Source organism: Sebastes umbrosus, chromosome 13 (genome assembly GCF_015220745.1).
Source record: "Sebastes umbrosus isolate fSebUmb1 chromosome 13, fSebUmb1.pri, whole genome shotgun sequence".
In the NCBI taxonomy this organism is placed as follows: domain Eukaryota; kingdom Metazoa; phylum Chordata; class Actinopteri; order Perciformes; family Sebastidae; genus Sebastes; species Sebastes umbrosus.
In genome coordinates this window covers 19,420,990-19,442,065 of record NC_051281.1, presented here as the reverse complement: position 1 = coordinate 19,442,065, position 21,076 = coordinate 19,420,990, and the positions used below count along the sequence as shown (strand labels likewise).

General features: G+C 40.8%; 1 protein-coding gene across 1 annotated transcript in view; it reads right to left on the bottom strand.

Annotated features, from left to right (window-relative positions):
• col4a2 (collagen, type IV, alpha 2) overlaps positions 1-21,076 on the bottom strand; it is a 72,048-nt gene that overhangs the window by 38,666 nt on the left and 12,306 nt on the right. Inside the window, 1 exon segment of the mRNA XM_037789936.1 lies at positions 9,902-9,982. Coding sequence (XP_037645864.1) covers positions 9,902-9,982 — 81 coding nt within the window.

The window sequence follows — 21,076 nt, the reverse complement described above, 5'->3', positions numbered from 1 at the left end:
CAAACTTGGCTTTGACAGAAACGGAAAAAAAGAGAAAAGAGACGAGGAAAATAATTTCTTTTGATTGTAGAGGCCGACGAAGAAGGCATTGGAGATGTGATCTTGTGATGTTCATTTTATAAATTACAGGGAATGAAAGCTGTGCTGTGTGTGTCTGACATCTTGTTTGTTGTCCTTCAAGTGAGGTTTGTCTTTCTGTAGTGCATCAAGGTAGCACACACACAAACGTTTAAAGGTGCGTTTTTCTAATTACAATGGATGTAAAGATTATGTATAATGTGAAAGGGGTCACTCATAGTTCATGATGAACCAACAGCAAATTATTATTATTACGCTCTATGGGTCATTTTAGCATCTTTTAGCTCATTCTTTGGTTTTACTTCGCAGAACAGTTTTAATCAAATGTTACTTCTATCATTGATGTTGTTTCCAGACAGCTGTTATCATTAAAAAGGTTGCTATTTTCCCAAAACCAAAAATCAGACGGACGTTAGTGACTAGCTGACGGAGCATTTAGCAGCTAAAAAGAGAGATATTTTTTTCAGGAGTTGGGGGAGACCAAAACAGAGCTAAAAGAAGAGTAAATATTGGATTTACATTCATTAGGTGAACAAAACCTTGGCTGTAAATAAATGTTAATGTTGCACTATGTCTGTTGGATGGGTAAATAGGTAACGGTTTGCAAACATGTTAAAAATAACAACTTCCCAATATGTCAATGTTGAACAGTTTTTTTTTCATTTTAAAAAGGTACAATGTGTACGATCTGGCAGCATCTAGAGGTGAGGTTGCAGATTGCAACCTGTGGTGGCAGTTTCTGTTAAAACAAGACACAAACCAACGTAACAACTTGTCTTTCAGTGAATTTAATAAAAAGGCATACATTAATTACTAAAGCATCTGCAGATGGACTCACGAGCACAGCCACCTGTTGTGGACTGTGGCAAGTGAGCCCCGAATACAAAGAGTAGTCAGTATTTATACATTTAAAGCATAACATGAAGATAAGTGCAAAGAAGAAAAGAAGAGAAGGAAAGAAAGTGTATCAATGCGTCAGCACACAGCAGACAACAGAGCATCACAAGACATAACAAGTATTTCAGCAATCTGTTGTTTGCAGTTACAGAGAACTAAAATGTCAGGTCACTGTCCTATGGTGACGAAGTTGAACATGTGAGGCCCTGAGATTATCTAAAGGTACAGTGTTAAACTGCAGATATGAAAATTGCCATTACAAACCAAATGAAACTTCTCCTGGTTGCCAAGCGTGTAGGAGAACAGTGGCCGACGTAAAACTGTGAAAACAGGAATGGCTCCATCTAGAGCCAGTGTTTAGTTTGTCCGTTCTGGGCTACTGTAGAAACATGGCGGCCGGCTGCTGGAAGAAGATCCGCTCAATATGTAGATATAAACATCTCATTCTAACGTAACAAAAACACAATTCTTATTTTCAGGTGATTATACACTAAAGAAAACATACTTATTCATATTAGATTCTAATTTCTGCCAATAGATCCCCCTAAATGCTACACACTGTTCCTTTAAAGTACTAGAGCCAAAGCCAAAAAAGGTGTTTTGGTTATTATTGTGCATTTGGTTCTTTACTCTGTGTTCAATAAACAGGTCAGAGTCAAGGAGGAGTACAGAAAACACACAAACCACATGAAGAATGTGTGGAGATTTAACAGGCTATTTAAGAGTTTGTGTTTCTGCCAGGCATGACTTCGAAGCCTCACTAATATTTAACAGGTTCACAGAGTGTCTGAGATATCTTTAAAATCATCGACCCATAGCAACAGCTACCAATGCCATTTCATTCCCGCTTTTGCCTGATACATCCACAAACAGCTGGTTACTGTCTGTTTGTCTAAACATCTACCCAGATATTTCCAACCACCCCACAACTTTAAAGCTGGAGTGCAGAACTTTTGTCTCCCCCCTGTGGCAGTGAGAGTAATTACCATTTGGGAGAGACTACGGCGACAGAGTAGCAGCTAGGAGTATGGCAGACAATCCTAAGAAAAGTTTCTGGAGTGGATGTTCTAGATAAAAAAGGAACTTGGCATTCAGAGGAAGGATTTACATCAAAAAATTAGCACGAGAAGACTTGAAGAGAGCCTCCCTGGGGGCGGGAGAAATGCAGCGAGCTCACCTGCTGGCATACCTGCGCCAGCGTGGGAAAGTCGCCGCAGACACCAGATCCCACAACGCCGGTATATTGCGAAATACAGAGAGCTTTCCCTGGCGGGAGCTCATTTGGCAAGGGCTTGAATGTAACGGACATTCATTTAGAAGTGTCCCGCACTCCAGCTTTCGCTTTCACACAGGACAAAGCCAGTCTGTGATCCCCACTGAATTCCTCTTTCCAACAATCTTAGTAAAAGAAAATCCTCCCGTCGAAGAGTTTTAGTGATAGCAGCAGGTTTTTGCTTCCCTCCCCTCCCTTCCACTCACACACACATTTTTTCATAATTGCTCAACAGTTGGTAGTTCTTCCCTTATAGGGCCTGTTAAGGTCAGGGTCAAGGGAGAGGGACTAAAGGGATGGATGAGGCTCCTGATTGCAGGTTTGGATTGCAGAATGAAACCTGCCTTTATGCATCATGTCTTCTTGCTGATATGTGAAGCTACAACAGGCCACTAATACAAACCGACATGCTGTCAGTGCCACTAAATCAGTTCACTAACTTATCTCTCCTCCTCTACTCCCAGACTATTCGTTTCTATGAGGAAAGTTGAATCCTGTTTGATCCAAGTTACTGATGGAAATGCAGCTCTAATCAGAGGAGTTCAACCTGATTTAAACGGAACCTATTGTGACCTTTTGTGCTTTTCCCCTTTCCTTTAATGCGTCATATAGTTTTTTATGCTGGTAAAAGGTCTGCAAAGTTACAAAGCCCAAAGTCCACGCCAAAGGGAGTTACTCTCACCACAGAAACACTGCTCCTGAACTGCCTGAAACACCTCGCTTGGAATCCTGCCTTTTCTTCTGTAACGTGTTGATTTCACCAAGTAACACAGTGTGCCTAGCAGCTAGGTTGGCATGCCCTCAAACAAAGCTAGTTTTAGCGGAGTGGAGTTTGAAGAGTTTGGTTTGGTTGACCAATCATAATAGTGGGCCAGCTGACCAATCAGAGAAGGCTTTTCGGGAGGTGGGCAGGAGCTCAAACAGAGCGTTTCAGACAGAGGGTGAAAAGATATGTTGCAGCACAGCCGGTATGAGAAAAGTAAAGCATTTTTTGAACATTAAAGCATGCAAACAACCCCAAATACAAGTATGCACCTGTCAAATAAGCATAATAGGTCCCCTTTAAGTTCAAGGGTTAGATAGAGTTTATTTTATGCACACAATAGTGCATATTGAGACAGTTTTCAGGCCAAAATGTCTGGTTTGCATGCATCACTTCTGCCAGATAAAAATATGCATCTCCAAGACAAAAAAAAAGTTTTCAGGGACAAAGAAAACCATTTTTGCTTCACCATAAATATCGTGCATTTGTGAGTTTTATGATGAGCTTTGAAAAGGTTTTATATGCCGAGGGGTTGTAAAATGTCCTCAAGGTCTAGAGGTCATGATCCTCCAAACAAAGCCAGTACCTGAAAGCCATCAGTACAGGGCTTCCACCCTTTGGTGAAAATATATTCAATGGGGTCTTTGATCTTTTCCGGACCTACAGCATTCCTCTCTGCGCCGTCATCCTGTCCCTGAGCAGACAGGAAAGTCCATGACAGCCATGGGTACCGGACTCAGAGTGTAGGTAAATGGACTTGTTTTCATGGAACAAGGAGATCTCTGCCATTTATAGCTGCAGCCAAACACACAGACGATCTTGTTCCCACAAAAACAGAGCGCGTCTATATTAAAAAAAGATCAGGGGACTGTCATTGTGCTCAGCTTCCTGTTCTACATCATCTGTGACTGCTTTTCCCATGGTGGAAAGGACGGCATCTCTCCATCTGCATAGTGTCTATAATCGTCGCCCCACCATGTCATCGGTCTCTCTCTGTTTCCTTCTGGATGTTTCTTTATCTCTCCATGCCGGCTGTATTGGATGACGAGAGACAGTGAGCTCATGCAGACGGACGCTACTGTTCTCTAAGCCGAGGTTTCTTTTTCTCTATTAAACCCGGCGCCACTCCCCGTTTCTCAGAACCGAAGACGGAAAGACACAGCACAAAAGAGAGCATTGATCTGCTAAACATGTTTTCTGGTGAGGACGCAGGGTGCCTTGTGCTCAGTTTCTCATGCTGCCCTAGTTTTTCATGCTTTAGAGACGACAAGCTGCTCTGTTTTACAACACCACTTACTGGAACTTGCAGGTCTTGGGATTATTATCCCTTTATTTGACCACACTTTCACCTTCTACCTTCTTCATAGAGATGCCAACTCCATTGTGAGATTGCACCCATGCCTTGTGAACTACATTAGATGCTTTATGTTCCTAATTTATTTTCTCGTTACTCCATTTTGGGGCTGCTTGTTTTCCTTTTTATGACCGATCTCAGGAGTACAATCCACTAATGATGCAAAAGAACAATGATGACTTTTGGAAGTGTGCTGTGGGGAGCTTGATATTTTTTCTGCCCGCCTGTTATGCGCTCTCTGTCAAGGGGCGTGGGTGGTGAGGCTGGAGAGTCAGCTTGCCAAATCTCTGTTCCCCACCCAAAGCAGAAAACTCATAAAGTTAATATATTCATTCCCCACCAAACAATCGGTTTCATTCTTTCACGTTCTCTCTCTCTCACGCTCTATGTGTCTGTCTCTCGTCTGGATTTATTTCCATCTTCACACTCAGCGTCTCTAATGCGACATAAAAATAAAGCATGGGAATTCCAGCAGTCATTCATGAAGTACCTCATATGACCCTCGTTCCACAGAAACATAATGCGTTTCCCTTTTCTTCCTGCATTGCTCACATCTTATGTTTTTTTATGTTGAATGAGAAAAACAATTAGGTATATGTTCTTTAAACCTGCATTAACTGATTTTTTGGCCACTTGGGGGCAGCGCAAAAAGCTGTAAACACAATATTGACATATTATCACCTTTTTAAGTTGTCATGGCGACAGTGTTAGCAAACAATTGCCCTTTCACCCATCCAACAGACATAGAGCAACATAGTATTTATTTACAGTCAAGTGTCTCTTCACCTAATGAATGCAATATTCTAGGGGCTGCAACTAACAAGTTTTTTCATTACCTGCCGATTATTTTCTAGATTAATTGAGTAATTGTTTGGTCTATAAAGTGTCAGAAAAAAGTGAAAATATCCATCCCAGTTTCTCAAAGTCCAAGGTGATGTCTTAAAATGTCTTGTTTCGTCCAAAACCCAAAGATATTCTGTTTAATATGATATAAAGATAAGAGAAAGCTCCACATTTAAGAGGCTGAAAACCTTTTTTCGACTAAACGTTTAGTCAACTAATCGTTGCAGCTCTACAATATTTCCTCTTCTTTAAGCTCTGTTTTGGTCTCCACCAACTCCTGTGGGAAATATCTGGCTCTTTAGTTGCTAAATCCTCCACTATGTTCACCAGCTAGTCACTAACTTTGTCTGTCTGCTGTTTGGTGTTGAGCTTTTTTTGCAGAAAATGGCTGTGTGCTATGGACGAAAATCACGCTGATGAGAGAGTGACTCAAAACACAAAAGTTGCAGACCAGAAAACCACAACAATAGGCGGAAAATGCTACGGTAAAAACAAAAAAGATTGGACATAGTGATGATGAAACTCAAATAAAAGAATCCCACGATCACGTAGAGCAGCCACACCAAGATGTTGACATGACTACAGCCACCATTTACCCATTAACAACCATCACTTAATCGCCACAGCTGTTTCAGGTCTCAGCCAATCCAGACAGCTGCGAAGGATCAGTTTGACCCATTCTGTGAAGCGCTCATTGCCATGACTCTCCTCGGGGGAAAGATTTGGACGGAGTGGAGATAGACGTAAAGCTAGAGACACCAGAGGGAGGAACACATCTGTGAGAATCCATCTTGGTTTCCATTGTATTCACAAACAAGTGCAGTTGGGTAATGCATATAAGGGGAAAATCTTAGTTGGATCAGTCATGTCCAAGACACTTAGGCCTTGGGAAATTTACGGCATAAATATGTACGCAATGAGTCAGAGACAACAAGTGACAGACAAAAACAAAGGAGAATTTATGTCTGGCTTCTTGGAAAGTAGAATCGTATCTTAAGAGCCAAATCAGTGTGTGTGCGAGAAATGTTTTCACACTTCATCTTTAGCAGACCAGATGTGTCAAGCATGTATGACTTGTATGTCTTTACTTCTTCTTTACTTTCTCTTGTATTCATAGACAATGTTCAACTAAGAGAAAGGTGGTCTGATCATCCCGCCATCAGACTTTTGCATCCTTCAGATGTGGAATGTGGAACTTCCTCTTTAGCCCTCCTCACAGGGTTTCCCGTATCCACAGAGAGCGTGCAGGTCAAAGATCAGACCTACTGTAAAGTTGCTCTGGTAAATTCTCAGTGCATGCCAAAGTACAGTTGTTAGACCATTCCTTTCTTCACCGGTGTATTTTTTTAAGATTGCCTCCCACAGGAGCTGCTCTTTACTGGTAGACGGGGAGTTTTATACGAGTCCATTTCAGTCCTTGAGTTTACCACATCACACTGCTGAACTGAGACATTTATAGCTCCTATGAGCTCTCTGTTAAAAAATAAATGAAACTAAGGAAACTGGCCAGTTTATAGTTTTGTCTTTATAACATACAGAAGGTAGCATACCTTTAACCTATAGTTTACAAATATATATGATGTATCTGATGATGATATATATAGTATTTTCACTCATATTTTCTGTGCAAATGCTTTTTTACACAACCATGTCATTACTAAATAGGCGTACTAGCACAGGACTGTGACACCAGAGACCAGGTCCACATCCAGAGTCCCGTCTGTGTTTAGATTTAGGCAACAAAAGCACTTTGGTTAAGGTTGGGGAAAGATTGTGGTTTCAATTAAATGTTATAAACACGTTTCTTAAGTCACTGCAGACTTTTTCACTATTAAATCAGACTATAATCTTTTACTAACATTATTCAAGTGCTGCCAGTGCCTAAACATAACCACAAAAGAACACAACAATGCTGTAGTCACTAGAAGCGGATATTGTATTGCAAGATTGAATATTTTGGTGGAAAACTAATGAAATACGTTGTCAGTTAACATTTTACTGAGGCGTTTAGTATCATTTTTGCAACTTTCCAGATATGTTAATTAATTTATAATTAATCAATCATTTCCTAATTATGTTAATAGAAAATGTAATCCAGTCAGCATTATGTTTCCTTCAAAATTGCTGTTGCAAATTAGTTGTATTGTATATAAACGTAATTTCTAGGAGAAAGGATTGTTTTTAAAAGAGGTTGTCATGGTGGCCTTATTGACAGCAGGTCAGTTGACTAAAGATCATTTTATATGACATAATGCCTTAATTTCTGTCCCTGAGCAGGCACTATGCAGACATTCGCAAAAATTAGGTTTGGGCAAACATAAAGTAGCATATGTGCATACGTAACCTTCCCATGTCTAGTTGGAGTACTGTCACATTCACTAAACGACAACGGACAGGAAATGACAAATACGGATATCGAAACACATTTCAGACCTTGGGAACAAATCTAATAAATAACATGAAAATAAATGAAAAACTACACCTTCAAACAGTTAAAACTACTCCAATTCTTCTCCAGATGTTCTTCCCTGCTCAGCCAACAGGCACAGCACAGTACTACAGGCATGCTTGATGTGTAGCTAAGATTTTGGAGGTGTTTATGTCAGCTCCTCTACAAGCCTGTGTAAGATTAGTCAGAAACCACTTCTCTGTGTCCATATGCAAAGCATGTTTCATCCTTGAAAAGAAGTACTTTGCCAAACAGATGAAACCCTGTTTGTTTTCCCTCCTAAACACGTCTGGCCAGTTGTTGTGGAGAGTAGGCGTTAACTGTCTGATTCTGAAAGTTACTAAACTTTACAGATGTGGAACCGCCGGTGCAACGATCAGAAAGCTATCTGATGATCTGGGCAGCACGTGTCTGAAGCATAAAGCAGCCGTTAGTCATGCAGAACCCCAGTCACTCACTCTAAGCTTGTTATCTCAATATGTTTAGTCTATGTCTGTCTATTGAGTCTTCAGGCAAACCCCTGGTCCCTCTCCCTTCTTTCTGTCTTTCATTCCTCTCCCTAATGGGTCTCCCACACTCCAGACACTTCAACCTCCTCTTTTAGGGGGTTAATGGTGCGAATTTCATCACTTAAACTGTACGAACGTGTGATAAGTATTTCTAACTAATGAGTTTCAGCAGCACAGTCTTCCATATGGCTGAATGCCCATGACAGACTCATACATTCACATGCTCCAACATATTTACATTGCATTGTTGTGATACTTTAATTTCATACAAGAAGACTTGAGGCCATGATCACACATGATGCTGCTATGGGCATTGTTGGTAGTTAACATGAGGTAGCAAAGGGTATAAATAAAATAAATGGATATTTACTGTCAACAAATCCCATGAAAAGATCCAAAACTAACATTGTGTAAGTTACTCCCTCTAAATTTCAGACTTCCCAACAGTCAGTGTCCACAGGCCCATTGGATCCAACAGAAACATGAAACAGAAACCAAGTCGACGTTGATTTATTAACCTAACTTCACTTTTGTTACTTCTGTACTTAACTAACGCCAGTTACGTAAGAAGCATACTTATTTTACGTGACAAACATGGAGTAGTTATTTTAACCCAAACCATGATCTTTTCCTAAACCTAACCACGTAGTTTTGTTGTGCAAGTTAACCTTAAAACTAAGTAAACATTGGAAGTTTATTTTGAAAAGGTTTCAGCATGTAACAAGTGGAAACTGTACGTTTCCTGTGAACACGGAAGTTTATTTTGAAAAGACACTATGCATGTAACGAGTGGAAACTGACATGGCCGTCCCTGACACGTCCCAAACTGACGCTAGAGGGGTACCTTGAGCGTCATAGTTTGAAGCATAGGGCCACTGACCAAGCATCAGTATTTGATGAGTCAGGAGTTGCACAAAACATATAGTTTTTTTTTTTTTAAAAGGTTACAAAATGTCCTAAATCAGCTGTTCACTGTAGTTTAAGCAAACGTTACTTGCATAGAATAAATAGTGACTTTGTTGGGGACTATTTTCAGCCGCTGATAATAAACATTTGGTGCACGTCTGAGTATTTACAGCAACACAGACAATACGTGATAGAAGCATTAGTTTTGGTCTTTTTATGGGATTTGTTGACATTATGAAAAATATAGAACAACACCATCCTTATCCTTTGAAGAACAGGATGCGTGGAGCCATTTTTTTTTTTTTTTTTTTAAAGTTATTTTTTTGGGGGGCATTTTTCCATTTTTATGACAGGACAGTGGATAGAGTCTTGAAAGGGGGGAGAGAGAGAGTGGATGCGGAAAGGGCCACAGGCTGGATTCGAACCCGGGCCGCCGCGGTCAGGACCAAGCCTTAATACATGGACGCCCGCTCTACCAACTGAGCTAACCCAGGCGCCCCGTGAAGCCATTTTGAACATATGATATATCATAGAGAAGCTATACGGTTTCCTCCTGGCTCTGCTAATTGTTTTTTTCTAAATGTTACCACATGGTTGAGGTATGTAAAACTTGAAACATTAAATATGAGGTATGCATTGTCAGCATCCAAGTTATTGAAATTACAATTTGCAGAGGCATTTAGAAAGCATCATATCTGATCATGGCCTTTTCCAGACTGAAAACCAATAGGTACGGATGGTTAACACAGAGTTAGTTAAGGAAGATAGAGAGAGAGGGGTGTTTTCAAAGCTATCTGGAACAGTAGTTAGTTAACAGTTTAGGACTTACCCTGCCACCCTTCTCTGGGAAACATTTACAGCCTCCGCTGCAGTCTCTTCCTTCACAGGGGCCGCTGTGCTTCTTCCCACCCTGTCAGAAACAAAACAGACAACATGACGGTTAGAGCTGAGCTATTAGAGGTCAGGGTATAGATGTCACATATACAGGAAACAACTGCAACAGTTTGCTGTCCACTTCATTTACATAAACACAGCAGACGTATTTGCCCATGTGTTGTTACTTGCTTTCCTCTTTGTGCATTAGATGGGACACAGTGTGGGGTAAATTGTTGTGCATTGTAGGTGTGTCCGGCTGTGTTTGTGTATATTGCGGTTTGTGAATAAGCTTGTTGTTTATGTGTGAAAGACTGTTTAAGTGTTGTCTGCACTGTTGTGTATACTGGTGTGCAGAGAGGATGTTTTGGATGTGGCTCAATGAGTCATGAAGGACGTCCAGACATTATGGAAGTCCATGAAAATCCTATTCATCAGAAATAGGCCGGGTCTGGCCACTGACGGGGACAATTTGTCTTTAGATGTCTGCATACCAACGAAACCACCCACCATCACAGGCCGTTCTGTGCTCGACATGACTCAAGCACACACACAGCTCGACGGGGCTCAGTGTGGACATGACATGATCAAAGAGAGCAGTCACACAAACGGGGTTTCCCCAACTCACAGGTCAGAGGTGTGGAGACCCTGAGCTAGCTGAGATAGCTGATTAAGACAGAATTGCGTCTTCTTGGAGAACTTTTGTGTTTTTTTGTGGTGTTTCAAATGAAAATCACATGCAAAAAAACCCAAGTTTGCCTTTCGGATCTTGTGCCACGACCACATTTCTTACTGATCAGAAGCAGAAGCAAAACAATTTGAAGACCCGACAAAACTGTAGACACAACATAACGTGTTGAGAACCACACCTTAACCCCTTGACGCTGCAAAACAGACACACATCGAGATATCAGCTCAAAGTCACTGCTGAAACAAATCACTGATCCAAATGTTCTTTTAATAGATCAGTGGGTTAATAATCAGTGACTGTTTAGGCCCTCCGGCACTGTTTGAATGCATGACTGGAAACAAAGCTTTTGCATAATTTTAAATGTTCCATTGAACTTTTCACCATATTGCCTGAAAGTGATTAATAATGAAACAAACACACATACGAACACTGCAGATAGCATGTATTCAACTCCAAATGTACAACGTTTAGGGAATTGGGTGAAGAGGCCTTTCAGTGGCCTTCCAATTAGCATGTATAAGTGAAACTTTGACTTTAGACATGCAGAGAGGCTCCGTGTAGCTGGTTATGACGTCTCTCTCTTGTGTCTGCCTACGTGCTCCACCTACACAGCCATACCATAATGAATGCCTCAATACCCTCCCCTCAAAATGGCCACTTTATGCCCACAGTGGCAACAAAACGGCGGAAAAGAATCAGAATAATTCTCCCTCCTCACTTTGACGGCATATCCCAGCGGTCTCTCTTACAATGGCCACATTGAGACACACAAAGACCTTCTTTTACTATAGAGACGTCGTCCTTAATGATCCCCTATCTCCACAACAAAAAGACCCTCTTCCCCTCCCATGTGGAATGCACAAGGCTGCATTTCTTGGTTAACTACCAGTGGATCTGAGTGGCTCCTTTCAAACCACTGTTTGATATAGCGAAGACATGCTGTGGTGGGTTTAATTTAGCCTGCATGCTATGGTGGCAGACTCACTCTGTCCACAAACAGCATTCTTTACTTATGTCCTTAATTTTGAACTGATAAGTTGAAAGAAGGTACCAAAGCAAGCCTCCTCTGCAGGGGGGAATACCTGGAGACAAAAACAGAAGGTCATATCATCCCAATAAGGATGTAATAGAGTCACGGCATGACCTTTCTCCACATTGAGGTGGAAGTCCAAAGCACGGACAATGGACTGCGTCATCTCCGGACAGACACACAAAGGAATGGCTCCCATAAAGGCAATCACACATTATGGAGCATAGCACCGTCAATTACACTTTACAGTTTACAGGCTCAAAATAGCCGATGGCGGTTTCAGCAGGGGACAATAGGATTGTGCTACAGTATCCTGTTTTCTCCCACCCACCGTCACAATGACTTTGTCAAAATCACCTTTTACATAGATACTTCAGGGTACACCTTGGATGATAATGTGTTGCTGCATTTATTAGGATCAGTGCAAGAAAGCTCTAAAGAGCCAATGGTACCAGTAACAATAATCCTTAATATCATCAAAAAAATGCTTCAGTATATTATAAAAAACTAAAACTTACTCCCTATTTCCTGTTTTCCTTAGGATGCTATCACAGCTGTAACCGCCGCATGAGTGCAGTGCAGAGCGGCAGCCGTGAGCTAGCCGGTGGGGAACGACTTCATTCTCTGCTCAGGTAGACATTACTCCTCTATATCTTTACATAGCAAATAGTTGTTTGATGCTATAGTAATGGTCTGGATATCGTATAGAGCACCTTTAAAGTTATATGGACTGACTTACAGTATATGGTAACTCATTGATTTGACAGTTTTGTCATCCTGAATCATCAGAGCTACATGGACCCATGTAGGGAAAGGTGAAAAGGTGGATCTCAGTCCGCTACCAAGCAGGTTCCTTTGCGGTGTTACAACAAAGCAGACACACAACAGGATTTTGTGAATGTAGATGAAGAACTGCCAGTATAGTTTCCAATATACTGCACAATGCAACAAGAGAGACCGATGAATCCAGACCACCTAACACTACAGCTTGAGGTCCTGCAGACTATTACCATGAATCTTACACCTATATAAAGCTATAGTGAACACCAGACTCAACATTTCATCTGTGGGCCAAAGAGACGTGCACAGAGACAGGAAACACATTCCTAAGTGTCTGTTGGTTAATGTTAATTTCCAACTTTGACGCACAGACGAGCTGATGTCATCCTGTAGTGTCTCGTATTTTTTAATAAAGAACACATTAATAATACCTCTATACGACAGAACGGTTTTAAGAGTTTAAATGAGAATATATTACACTGATGTCTTTGTCATGAGAACTGTCAGACAACAGTACATATGAGTTATGAAGTAATGGCCATAAACCAGGTCGGTTCCTAAGCTGTGGTTTGCTGCGATTGTTCATCTGTCTGTCTGTCTGTCTGGTTTACAGTACGGCTCCCCAGTGTTGATCATCTTTTATGTGCTGTGAACTACCGTCAGTGATCTGGGGCATACACTGCAGTCATCAGCTCTACTTCAAAACTGAATCATGTGCATAAACGTAAACATGCTTTCCACACAAAAACCCAACATCCACTCTTCTTCATATAGGCCTATAAATGAACCTGTGCGTTCGAGTACACCACTCAGACCACACACAGAAGTCAAAGGAGAAATAAAACGTTCCATAGAAGAAAAATGTGAATAATAGGCTAAGTAACATCATGCTGTTTTCTTTTAAGAGCCAACATGGTGTCGGCTCCTGAGCCATAAAAAATCCTATTCCTCTCTTGCTAAGTTCCCAAGTTTTGAAGTGTGTCTGGACTGTGTATACCAGTTTATCCAGCGCTATAAGCACAGCTGCAAGAAGAAAATAAGTGTTAATGTGAAAAATAATTAAGAGATGTTTCATCAGGAGGAAATCTACCATTTCCCTTAAAGAAACACTCCAGCATTTAGAGAAATAAACTTGTTTGCTGTCTTAGAGTTCAGAGAGTTCAGCCAACCAACAGTGCTTTACCCTAAATAAAAGTTTAGTAAATATATGTAAGTCTCTAAAAATGGAGCCAGTGAGTTCATATTTGTATGATAAATGTATGTTATTGATATCTGCATGTGTCTATGGCGTGTGTATATGTATGTATGTATGTGTACAGTAGGGATGTCTACTATAGCAAGCCATTCACATGCAATATTTTTGTACTTTCCTTCTACCTGCCTTCATCCGTGTTTCCTTGAGTAATTAATTGCACACTATCAAAGTGCTGAGAGGAGATAACCTCGAGTTTGAGTTCTAAGAAGAATTCAAGGTCTTCGAGCCACGTAGGTCAAACTAATGCCTTTCTTAATGAGGAATGTTGTTTTTGTTTCCTCCCTGTTCTTTACGGCTGCACCGGTGCAGCCTCGCTCCAAATGTCCTTCAATGTACAGTAAATGAAATAAAAACCAGCTAGGTCAACAGCACTTTTCTCACACTCAGTTTTTTCCCTCCTGCTGACATACATACATACATTAATGCTATTAGAAAGACTTATTAGGGGTTCTTTGGCTTTGTAAACAGACAGGTGATGGCTCTGGTTATCATTTACATTTTTCTTCTGAAAAAAAATCATTAGATACAGGAGCACAATATCATTCCCCATGTATCATCTTACAGTATGATGGATCATAAGTAGTGTTGTTGTGGTTAGTTTAACTGTAGTTTAATGGCATTCAATTATATTTATACAGATTTTATGTTTGAACTATGCCCAAATATGATTTTAATGGACTGTGATGAGTATTTTCCATGGCCATAATAAAAGTCTGATTTGTTTTCCCTCACTCAGATTTAAGATCTAAAGCACATTTCCAAAATATTTTGGTGCTGAGATTGTTAAAATATATATTTTGTAATAAATTGGTTTGAATAGGTAGTTTCCATGACCAAAAAAATATTATGCTGCCTTATAGATTTACCGAATTAAGAGGGAGCCTTTCCTTTACTCTTGTGGGTGGCTGTCCAGTACGGAAGCAGATTTTTTTTAATTGCTTAATTGTTAACTTTATAAAATGTCAAAAAATAGTGAAAACAGAGGTCTTAAAATGGTGTCTTTTGTCAGTCCAAAACCCCAAGGATATTTATACATTTTTACATCAAATGTTTTTGAATAAATGCTTTGAAAACTGACAAATGATGAATTGGTTGATCAAAGTTGTTGGTTGGTTTATTATCTGTGAATTGACAAACTGTTAGACTCCGGTCTTTTATACTGTACCACCATCATACAGAACATGCAGACATGATGATGGTTGGTTTGTGTGGATCGTCTGTGGTCAGCCTGAGTCACCATGGTCTTTGGCTTTTCCATGTAATGTATAATATGGGTTTACCACAGACATAACCACTTCCTAACACTTCCCGTCAATTTCAAAAGCAGCCAAAATCAATACAGCATCTCAGCCACGAGAACAGGATGATGACAAGACCAAAAAAGAAGAAAATATAACACAGATGCAGAGAAATAATGTTAGATTTTGAGAGGGAATTGAAACTAAGGAGGCAGCATATGGCTTTGGCCTTCAGCTGGAGTGTGCTAAACTCAAGAGGCCCAAAACAGAAGAATCATGGGAGGATTTATGGTATCCCAGAGCAATCAGGAGCCTGCAGAATGACGACGAAAAATAAAATGCATCGGGAAGCCCCTCACCTATTAAGTGAAATAGCAATCAGGGCATAAAACACACTCAGAAAAAAGAGTAGGAGACAGATGGGAGACCATGATTTCGACACACAGCTGTACATTCCACATCTCCCCCGCTAAATTACTCACTAAAACATCCCATGATCCCTACAGATTATTAACAAACTAAAAACATAATTCAGAAATGTGCGTGATGTACATCTGTAAATCTACTTTTTCCATCAGCAATTTTCCTAATAAAATCATAATTTTTTGTTTGCAGATCTCGTAACTAGAAAAAAAAAAAAAGTTTCACACTCTTTTCGTCACACGTATAGTGTTTCTTACTCGCTGTTGTTTAAACATGCGATCATTCACAGATCAACCTTGGTGCCCCAGAAAGATCTTGTAGCAGCAATCACTCTGATCCTCAGGTGATGGAAATGACAAGCTGCCTCTTTGAGATGGTTTCTCAGTTTTCACACATGAAACGACACAGTGAAGCATAAACAGTGTTTGTGTGAGGACCCCCCCCTGTGTTTGAGGTATCAAATGAGCAGAGATCACAGATCTGCAGTCAGGATGAGTGTTTGATGTGAGATTGGTGGTGACACGGTTGGAGGCTACCCTTCAGTAACTCACCCTACAAGGAGGAGAGAGATGTAAAATACGGCTGCTGTGATAACGGTAATGAAGGCTCTTACGGCTACTTGAGTCAACAGAAACCAAATCCAACTACAAGGAAACCTGCTGTGACCATAAGTGGTTCATCTGTGGGCTGTTTGTCAGCGGCTGTTGCTCATCCTTAATGAAGGATCTGACCTGCGGCCTTTCTACTTTGGCCAAAAGGAATGTCTGATCCCACTATTCAATTTGGTGGATGCCAATTCACGTCTGGTTTACTGAACCCTCAGAGGGCTGCTGCCATCGCCACCCAACATCAAAAGTCATGATTAAACATAGAGACACCATTAACCTCTGGATTGGGGCTGTGTATTGACAAGAATCTGGCTTTACAATATGTATCATGATACAGGGGTTATGATTCCATATATTGTGATACCTTAAGCAAGGCGATATTTAGTAATTATTTTAAATCTAATTTAAGGAAAACTGTTATAGAATAAAGAACACACCACCTGATTACTTTTTTAAGCAATCAGAACAGTGGGATCTGCATTTGCATTTATCACAGTCCCTGTTGTGATGAAATAATTGATATACAAGTTATCTTTGGAAGGAAGAGGTCCGGAGCTGATGATGTCTTACAAAAGAAGGTTTATTGAAGCTTGATCAAAGAGAATTGTCAGGTCTCCACAATAGATGCTCTCTGCGTGAAGGCCTCACAACTCTGCCCTTCCTCCCCGGTGCTCAGTGTCTTACCCCTTATCATGTTTTGACTTACTCCGTTCCTCTGGCATCTCTGACCCTGGTTGCCCTAGCGACTGGCTCTACGGTCTCCACTACAGGCACAGCTGTACAGATAACGGTGGCTCCTCTAGACAGGACTCCAACCCAAGAATGTTAACAGAGGGACACTCTGACAAAACACTCTGACCTTTCTACCAATAAGAGAGGAATTGATGGAAAATTCCATCACACCTGTAACATCCAATATCATAGCACTACTTTTTATGCAATATGAACCACTGTGTGCCATAAATCTTTGCATATAAACTATTAATTAAAAACCGATGCAGCAGACTATAAGGGAGACCTTGCATGGAAGCCAGTGCCAACAGCTGATGTATGCACTCAGGTTTTCTGTACTTTCAGGTATAGATTTCCGTTGGTCACAAAGTTTCCTCTTATGTTAGAGCTGTCAGTGTGATAAACGGAAGCAGTTGTGTGCATGATGGAGCTATTTCTTTTAGAAATCGCTGTGTTTGCGTGAGTTTTGTGTGTGTCTCTCTCTGTGTGTGTGTACATTTATACACTGTATGTCAGACCATCAGTCACTGTTATCATGTACCGAGGTAGCAGCTGCCCTTCTTCACACTAATGATGAGAAAGCGCAAACTCGTTGTATTTGAAACACCTGGCCACTGTCAACTAGAAGCTCTGAGAAGGGTTTCTGTACGTGTAACACACATCTGTGATGGAAACATGCTGCGTGATATGCCTTGATACATATCTGCACTATATCTCCATGTCAGTGGTGAGACTGATTCTGCTGTGGGTGTGTGATACTCCCCTTTGCCAGCTGAGAACGATCTATGTGAAGGATTCATTGTAAGCATGCGAGCCGGAGTTAACATCCGAATCAAGAGTGAAATATAAGGAAAGTTATGTTCATAGTAAACATTTTTGGCCATGCTAGCGGTGTGGCATTATGGATGACAATGTCAGTCAGTTGCTCCGTCAGTCCACTACTCTGATCCAGACTGAAATATCTCAACAAATATCGGATGGATTGCCATAAAGTTTGGTAAAGCCATTCATGTTCCCTAGAGGATGAATCGTACTGACTTTGATGATCTCCTGACCAGATCTCTAGGCCATGAGGTTGGCATTTTAGTTTTTTTCTTGTGAAATGTCTTGACAACTATTGGATGGATTGCCATGAATTTTGGTACAGACATTCTTGTTCCCTACAGGATAAATTGTACTTTGGTGACCCCTTACTTTTCATCATCAGGTCAAAATCTTAATCTGTTCTATTCTTCAATTTATTGCCAAATATGTGCGAATATAATGACATTCCCATCAGCCAACATTGGAACTGCTAAACATCAGAATATTAGCATTGGTGTTGTGAGTATGTCAGCATGCAGAGGTTTGCTTTTAGCTCAAAGCACAGCAGTGCCTAAGTACAGCCTCATAGAGCCACTAGCATGGCTGTAGACGCTAAGTCTTGTTAAAAAAATAATAAAGACGTAGAGTGCAGCACCGTGTTAATTTCTTGTCTTCTATGTAAAATTGATTTTGTTAGCAAGAAAACTCCTTGTTTTCAGCAATCAGCATCCAATCAGCTTTTAAAGAGGGTTCTCAGATTTCCCAATTAAACAATTTAAAATCTAATAACTTTCTTCACTGTAGAGTTTTTACAAAGTTCAAAGTATTTGGCCTCCCATGCACATACTCAGCTTTAACCTCCAAAAGTGATTAAAACACTTGTAGTCTGGGTTGATGCCATCTGGCCAACAGTAAGGCCAGCTCAGATGCTGTGGTTCAAGGCCTGTTCACCGTTTGAACAAAAGAGAAAGATCTTGAACAATATCTTGAATGACTTCACCGCACTGTCAGCAGCCTCCCTGCAGCCTCAGTGAATCCAGGACAACACGTGGAGGAATCTGGGTGAGGAACATTTTTGTTTCGCTGGATAAAAAGAGGAAAGAACTGAAGCCTGTCTAAATGACACTGTGAGTGGGAAGGTATAAACATAAAACTGTAAATGTCTGTATGTGTGTGTGTGAGCGTACACACAAGAGTTGGTGACCAAATCATGCTGGTTGTTGTCACTGTGGCTGTCTGGCTGTGTGACTCACATGTGGGCTGTTTCCCTCACAGTATAAGTCAGGTATATTGTGACTGATACAGTAAAATACATGGAAATGCTTGATAACTATTGTACTTCTGCAAAAATCAATTCATTTATTAATTTATTAATTTACTTCATACACCTTATTTCCTCTAGTGCTTTGTCTGTCAGGCTGGTTCCTAATTTTCAGTGCAGCACTAAAATACAAACCGTAAAAAAAGACCTAAACCAAAATGGCTTAGAAAGTCGGCCAGCATGTCAAAAAAGAGGGAGTTTATACTTTCTGTGCTGCTTTAGCTTCCGGCTATAGTCCGACATAGAATTGAATCAAATAATCAGAGTCCAACTGTAAAACAAACACACTCCCAAAAAGAAACACACACACACACGTATATACAGAAGCCGGAAAAGCAAAACATCAAACATAACCCTGTTTGTGTTGGCGTAGTCTTTATTACTGAGGCATGTCTTGATATAACACCAGATGTCCCAAAGGCCTCCATTATGATGATAAGGGAAGTTCTCGAGCTGGCCTTAAATGGATCTCAGAGATTTCAAACTTGATACTTAGTACAACTTGTCTGTACCATTGCTTCTTTACAGCTAATTCAGCTTCCTGCCACACCACCGTCAACTTCCTGTTGGAGAGTTTGAGTGCTACAGGGGTGTATTTACACAAACAGAAAATCAAAAGAAAAATAAAGGAAAGGAATGAATGACAAAGTTAAAAAAAAAAAAGTCTTAATCTTAAAATGCAGTGTGTAGGATTTGGCAGCATCTAGCGTTGAGGTTGCAGATCACAACCAACTGAAACTTCTCCCGTGTGCCAAGCGTGTAGGAGAACTACGGGGGCCAACGCGAAAACGTGAACAAGCAAATGGCCCTATCTAGAGCCAGTGTTTGGTTTGTACGTTCTGGGCTACCTAAAAAACATGACGGCCTGCTCCATGAAGAAGACCCGCTCCATATGTAGTTATAAACGATTTGTATTTTCAGGTGATTATACACTAAAGAAAACACACTTCTTAGTGTTATATTCCATTTCTGACAATAGATCCCCCTAAATGCTACGTACTGTTCCTTTAACGTGGGAACAGCTGTGAGACTAAACACATCAAGCTGTAATTTCTCACATTCATGCATAGCAGCTCTGGAAAGCAACTCAACATTTACAACAATATCTCGAGATCTAAAGAGCAGATCTTGTTGTGTGCACTTTAAATTGAAATAAAAGAGGGGTAGTGGTGAGCGGGAACTGCAGAGACAGAGGGACAGGGTCACTCTGCTAAGAGCAGGACATGACTTTGAAGGAGAACATGAACTAGAGCAGAGGGACCTGAACGAAGCAGAAACTCCCATTGTGCTCGTCTGGCTGGGCTCCAGTGTAAACACGGCTCTGGTTTCTGCTCCGGGTCTGGACACAGCTGGACCTTCCCTCTCCTTACCTGGCCTCAGGTCACACAGAATCTCAACTCCATCTCCCAGTGGGGCACACTTCTAATCAATGCTTCCTGCTACAGTCTGAGCTAAACGGAGATGGGATTAGAACGGTTTCTGTTCTGGATCTTACTGCTAACAGTCCAACCAGTCAGACCTTGTTATGTTGACGGCCCTGCTGCTCACCCTTCTAATCAGATGATCAATCACATCCAGATGGATGCAGTAAGAACCTGGACACCTGAGAGGCCTGAGAACAGTCATGTAGACAATGTCCTTACAAGGAATCCAAAATGACGACATACTTAGTTATTCTATGTAGTGGACCTCAAATGATAATGATTAGGGTGGCAGGATGAAATGGAAATGGTTAGAAAGTCAGGAGAACTGGTTGATGTGAACCCAGTTATTTTGTGCTCCATGTCACAATAACAGAAACAAAACTAATGCTGGCAGCTCTGTGAGCCTGCTTTCAAAGTGGTTCTTTGAGCTAAATGCTAAAGTCATGTTACAATTCATCTTAAAGATGACATGAATGTATGAACCAAATTTCATGGCAATCTAGTTTTTGAGACATTTCACTTGGAACCACCAATGTCAGCCTTCTCAGAGGATCACCAAAGTTATTAGGATTCATACTCTGAGTACCATGGATATCAGTAACACATTTCATTGCAATACATCTAATAGTTGCTGAGATATTGTGGACCAAAGTGGTGGCAGGCTGAGAGGCTGACATTGCAGACTCTTTTTTAAAAAAGAGGAAAAAGCAAACAGGGGAAAAGAGAGAGAGAGAGAGAGACGGGGAGTGAGAAGGAGAAATTGGACAAGGTCATGTTATCACAAAGTGCGCATTTAACTTTGTTAACATTCTTCCCATGACAAGA